Consider the following 6,237-nt stretch of genomic DNA (forward strand, 5'->3'; position numbering starts at 1 on the left):
TAGCTAGATCAAGGAACTCTTATATCAATTGTTAGAACCAGTGCAAGTTCATATTAGATCATTGTCAATGTCATTGGAATTTTATAACGTACAATATTATAAAGGACTGGGATATAGCCTAGTTGCAATTGCAAACGTATATCGTCTTAAGAATTGCGCTTGCCTTACAGATACATCATACTTAAGTCAACTAATTTTCGGATTGCCAATGTCAAAGTTGTCTGCTACAACAAATTTGATAAAGAAGTCGAATTCCTAAAATGTAATTTCTGATTTCAATTTGCACGATGCATTATTAGCCCGCAACATAATCTAGGTAACTTATTATGTATCTGCCACTGCCGGCTGCCAATTTGTCTGATTAACAAGGCTACGACAGAGACTGTACTAATTGCCCTGTTAACTCTGCAATCCAGTATACAAATTTCAGAAGTGAGGAGAAGGTTGGCGCTTTATTATTATTTGTATTCGGATATTATGGTATTAGTTTAATACAAAATCAACAGAAGATAATGGTGGCGTGAAGGTTTATGTGATTGGGAAGGAGATTGATTAACATATTCCAAGTCAAAACCAACATGTTTCTGGTTGATTAATAATTTAGTATAATAAAGGTGACCTCTCATTTCTGGTTGAATAATTCGGTATGTGATAATCTGATTCTGATTGATGACTTATTGAAAACTCTAAATACTTCTCTGGTATCTGAGTCTATCATCGTATCAGTAATGTCTGATCTTAAATCTTAAAGAAAAGGTGAAAAGATCTACTCGTATTTGTTTTGAACTGTAACTTGAAAGATTAGTGTCGAATACAAATTGCATTCAACAATATATCATACATGCATTAGCGTCAGTATTTCTGGCTTGGTCTAGATTTTTCACCTTTGTATTTCCGGTGATCAAGCTTTGTACCAGTAGATTTCGAGAAGAATTATGAACAAGTAAAGTTAAAGCATTTCAATCTGTCTAAAGACAAGGTTAGGAGGTAACATGCATTCCCATACATAAGAGCGCGATCAATATATTTTTATTAACAAATCCAGAGTGAGTGAGTTATTTTCTTTCAGATGTCAAAGCATTCTGCAAGTGAGTAGAATTAGTTTCCCATCACTATCTTGTCCATGAAACAAAATGACTCATGTGAATTCCGGGCTCTGCTTTTGCTGATTGCTCACAGCTGCTTCGGCGCTTCACCAAGCAGGCAGTGGCCGAACCAGATGGGGGCTAGGAGATGCTAGAGCCCCCCTAACCTCGAAAAAACAGTGTATATTTTTTTTTCAACCCCCGCTGAATTAGTGATGTCAATATAATTTTTTTTAGCCCCCGCTGAATTATAAATGTCATAGAGAGGGACTTATTATTAAAAAAAAAAAGGCACTTAGTCTAAAGAGAGTCTAATTAACAAATACATTCAAACAGATACACTCAGAGCAACTCCAACAAACTCTAACTTGTCTCTAAAAAAAATATAAACAATCAACTCTTAACTATTTATGAGGTAAAATTACACAATATCTCCAACAATATTCCCTACATACGCTCTCTATCTTGGCAATTACCAATTAATTGTCGACTTTTCATCTCAACACTTTGGAATCTTGATGTTAATACTAGATTCTCCATTTCAGTGGCGGAACCAAAAATTGATATGACACTTTGCCTTGCAAATATGTACATGCATTTAATTTAAATGTATTCACCGTGGCCATACAGATTTCAGGTATTTCACACGGTTTTTTTAACAAACTAAAACTACTGTCTTTATTACTATATCAAACCAAGGTTGGCATGATCATTGATCTTTGCTCCAAGTCAAGTCCACTAGCTAGTAAGCAAAACCACTACTTCAGACATTGCAGGCCTCCGAGAAGCCGGCAATTGGGTGCACATTAAGGCAATATCGATAATCTTCTTAACATATTCTGTATCATACTCGTTTGGATCTAGTTTCTCATCTACCAAATCGAGATGCTTCTCATCTTCGTCCAACTTCCAGGCCTGTGACATTATGAAATAAACACACCTAGCAAATAACGAAATAAAGATTGTGTTCACGTAAATAAATTTTGCTTACATAGTCAAGTAGTGAATTATTGACCGACTCAATCTTCACATCAGTACAATGAAGGCCACTTATAATTTCAAGAACAACAATTCCGAAGCTATAGGTATCAACTTTCTCAGTCAAGTGTCCATGAATTGCATATTCTGGTGCTGTGTAGCCCCTGATATGTTGAATTAAGTTTTATTACTAAATTTGTCAATTGCTGTGGAGTTGCATTCTCCAAAATACAACTATCGGAGATAATACTGCAATTGTAAACATATATAAGAAAGTGTAAATTATGTTGGTTAACTTACAATGTTCCAACATATTTAGAACTAATTTCATGACTTCGATCCTCCATTGTTAGTCTTGCCAACCCAAAATCTGCAATTTTTGGTTGAAAACCATCATCGAGTAAAATGTTGCTAGATTTGATATCTCTATGTATGATACATGAATGAAATTCTTCGTGAAGATATGCAAGGCCCCTCGCTATGCCAAGAATAATGTCAGCACGTTGTTTCCAATTAAGAGTCCCATGTTTTTCACCTGCCAAATAGGGGCATATATTAGCAAAATGCCTTTAGGCCTTGAAGAAAAGAACATATATATATATATATATATATATATATATATATATATATATATATATATCAAGATTGTTCACGAGAAGTATCTTGTGTATATGGTTAGGTTTACTCACCATATAAGAAGTTATCAAGGCTTCCATTTGCCATGTATTCGAAGACAAGAAGTAGCTCTGATCCTTTGTGACTGCATCCCAGTAATCGGATAACATTCCGGTGATGAATATTACTTATGAGCCTAACTTCATTCTTAAAATCTGCTTTTGCTTTGTCTGAAGTTAGAGCATGTTTCTTTACTGCAACTACATCTCCGGTTTCTGTAATTCCCTGTTTATTGACATAACCAGATAAGATTTATCAGGCGTTCATCAAAATTTGATGATTATAAGTGAGGGGTCACCTTATATACATCCGCAAAACCTCCTTCTCCTATTTTGTAATCTTGGCTAAAACTCTTTGTCGCTGATTTTAAATCTCTATAACGGTAAATAACTGGAACCTGCAGCTGGGTTACTCGTAATACATCACCTAGTACAGAAAACAATCTATTAAGAACATGGTGATTAATGCAATCAGAGGTTAATGTTAACTTAATCATGCTTAGTTACCTCTTTCAGCTAGCTTCGCCTTCCTGACTAATTGATACCATAAAGCCGAAGCAATTATAAGGAACAGAAAGCATAAACCACCAACAATCCCGGGGATCAGTCTTTTTGCACTTGAACTTCCTGGAATATACAAATTTACTAATCACTTAATCTTCCAAATATCGTATTTTGAAGCAAATATAAATGTGATCAGACCTTATTACCTCTACTAGTGATCTTTCCAAAAAAATTATTGAGATAAAAGTAAATACTCCTATGTAATGTGAGAATAACTGAGGGCAGATCACGTATTACCTCCTATGTATGGTGTGATATTAGTTATGTGGCTTTCAGCGAAAAATGAGCTGTCAGAGTATCTGAGAAAACAACCTGCTTCTGCAAAACTTCCCCCTGGTTGCGGAAGACATGTTTTCAAGTTAGTATATATCCGTGTCAAGCAACTTCTGCAATCACTTTGGCTTATAGTCTCCACACACTGCGCCACAGCATAAACTGTTAGTGTTGCACCATTACTAAACACTTGCCTTTTTCCGGCTGCAAAGTAATTCTTAATTTTTGGTGTGGCAGCAACGATTCCTGTTAACAGCCCTTGAACTATTGGACTGAAAATACTTGGCTCAGCCACACTTTGATTGTAGCTGCAAACTAAAACAGGGTTTTCAAAGGTTATCTCCTTGTAGAAGTTGTGAATCCCATACCTGTCTTTTATCATAAACCGCAAGGCATTTATTATTAAAAAGCATTAGTTTATTACCAAGGGGTCATATGTCAAATCCAAATTTTATGGATTGGAAGAGTTAAGACCTGAGAAAGCATCCTTGGTATATGAAGTGAGCAGCGTCCACCACAGCATTGCACTTCCGTCTGATTTGAGTGACGCCAGCATCAAAGCAAGCCAAACAATCCGCAGTTGAGAGATAGTTCCTGCACTGAGCCATCCCGAACACATCTGTTTCATATGTCGTCGCAAATTGTGCATTAGACAGTTGTTTTCTCATGTCTCCGAGGGTCTTGTTAACACTGCCTAAGAAAATCGACAGGTCTGTTGTTACTTTAAATCTACTGCACCGCTCTAGTAGCTCTTCCGCCTGAGAGTCTGATGTAATTCTTGTTATGATCGACGATACAATCACAAAAGTAAGGCCAAGCATGATAGAACTCTTCATTCTCATCCTATTTAGTCTTGATCATATACTGTCTTCCCTTCCCCTCGTGACAACATTATGGATTCGAATCCTCCAGTAGGGCAGAGGCCCTTTTTAAGAACTCCACTTGCCTTACTTTACATCGTACTCAAGTCAACTGATTTTTGGATTGCCAATGTCAAAGTTGTCTGCTGCAAATTTGTCTGATCAACAAGACTGTGACAGAGACTGCACAGATATTAAGATTTGTTTAAGCAAAATTGTCTAGAACTTCGATTGATTCGCATGTTGTTTGCTATTATAAACTGAGATTGAGGAAGTGTTCTCAAGTTGCCTACCTAAGTCGTCACGTAGTGTTAGTTGAACAAGTTACCTTATGCTTGTAAATCACAACCTAAGATATTTTTTCTGAGTTAAGGAACAGAGGACAGTGGACTCTTTATTATTATTATCTTTATCGGGATATTATTGAATTAATTTTAGACAAAGTCAGAATTAGAATAACATAAGCTAACATGTGTCTGATTGATGAATGAATTAGTATTATAAAGCCTACTACTGGTTTCTGGTTGAATAATCCGTTAGGTGTTAAGGAAAGGCTTTTTACCAGGATTGTAATATTCTAACAACTTCCCTGGTATACGAGTTTCTCATCGTATGTTCTCAAGTCCTACTTAAACTTTAATTCAGAAGAATAGCGTCGAAAACAGATTGCATTCAACAAAGATAGGACGTATCATATCATCACTGTTATGTTGTGTTTGGTTGGGGAGAATAGAATGGAATGAAATGAGTAAAAATACTTGAAACTAATAAAGATAGGAAGAAAGCTTTGAAAAAAAATTAGAGGAAGTGCAAAATTGCTATGATGAGATTTGAAAAGAAATCGAGGATAGGAGAGAATGGCGCATTCCATCTTAAATTGTAGGTGTGATATCTCGCACATGATGTGAGGAATGAAATGGAGGAAAGAATGAAATTTCTTAAAAATTGTCCATATAATAGTTCGTTTTTCATTCCATTCTTTCCGGAATCATTCACGCCAACCAAACACAACATTATATTCAGAATGCGATCAGTATATTTTTATTTATGAGTCCAGAATGAGTGAGTTAATTTTTTTCGGATGTCATAGCATTCTGCAAGTGAGTAGAATTACTTTGCCATCACTAGCTTGTCCAGGAAACAAAATGACTACAGACACGAATTTCGGGTTCAGGTTCTGTTTTTGCTGATTGCTCACTGCTTCGGTGATTCATGAAGCAGGTAGTGTGGCCTTTTCATCTGAAAACTTTGAAATCTTGATGTTAATACCAGATTCTGCAGCTGCTGACTTTGGCAGCATTTAGCAGTGGCGGGACCAAAATTTGAATCAGGGGACTGAAATGTATACCTTTTAATAAACAAACCTCTTTTGTAAAAGAACAAACAACAAATATCGGGTGAAAGACATAAATAACCAATTATCACTTAAACATGTCCAAAATAACAAAAAGCGGGAATGGTGCCAAAAATAACCAGAGCTACGCGCATGCATGACATGCGCACCTTGACATACGCATACGAAGGTTGCGTGTATTAACCACCTTTCGTTTTTTAATCTTCTCCTTTTTAAATCTATTCATTCCTATAAGCATATCGTTGATGCCAAATTAGCCACGCATACAGCGCTTGCGTGGGGTAAACAAATCTGGCAGTATACGCATCCTCGGAATGCGAATTCAAATTATAAAGTTCCATTTTTGGAGCTCCTCTCTAGTGTCCCTATTCAACCCTAAAATGTTATTTAAGTATAAATTAATTATTTTAAAACTCAAATATGAACCCTAATATATTAACGACTGTTAA

The 6,237-nt window shown here is 36.0% G+C and overlaps 1 protein-coding gene across 1 annotated transcript; it reads right to left on the reverse strand.

Moving 5' to 3' along the window:
- Positions 1–1,536: 1,536 nt before the first annotated feature.
- Positions 1,537–4,580, reverse strand: LOC108198949 (cold-responsive protein kinase 1). The gene is made up of 8 exons (XM_064082632.1): positions 4,049–4,580; positions 3,539–3,942; positions 3,245–3,364; positions 3,037–3,164; positions 2,753–2,963; positions 2,364–2,598; positions 2,077–2,227; positions 1,537–2,000 (listed from the first exon to the last, which is right to left on the reverse strand). Exons 1-8 carry the CDS (start codon positions 4,414–4,416, stop codon positions 1,824–1,826), a joined length of 1,794 nt encoding a protein of 597 aa, XP_063938702.1. The 5' UTR covers positions 4,417–4,580; the 3' UTR covers positions 1,537–1,823.
- Between the last annotated feature and the right edge of the window lie 1,657 nt (positions 4,581–6,237).

The sequence above is a fragment of the Daucus carota genome, chromosome 8, assembly GCF_001625215.2.
Source record: "Daucus carota subsp. sativus chromosome 8, DH1 v3.0, whole genome shotgun sequence".
Classification (NCBI taxonomy): domain Eukaryota; kingdom Viridiplantae; phylum Streptophyta; class Magnoliopsida; order Apiales; family Apiaceae; genus Daucus; species Daucus carota.

Coding starts and splice junctions, on each gene's coding strand:
- LOC108198949 (XM_064082632.1), bottom strand. CDS start 4,416: ATGAGAATGAAGAGTTCTATCATGCTTGGCCTTACTTTTGTGATTGTA. Junction 3,165..3,244: donor GGCGAAGCTAGCTGAAAGAG/GTAACTAAGCAT, acceptor TTTCTGTACTAG/GTGATGTATTACGAGTAACC. Junction 2,001..2,076: donor ATAATTCACTACTTGACTAT/GTAAGCAAAATT, acceptor ATAATGTCACAG/GCCTGGAAGTTGGACGAAGA.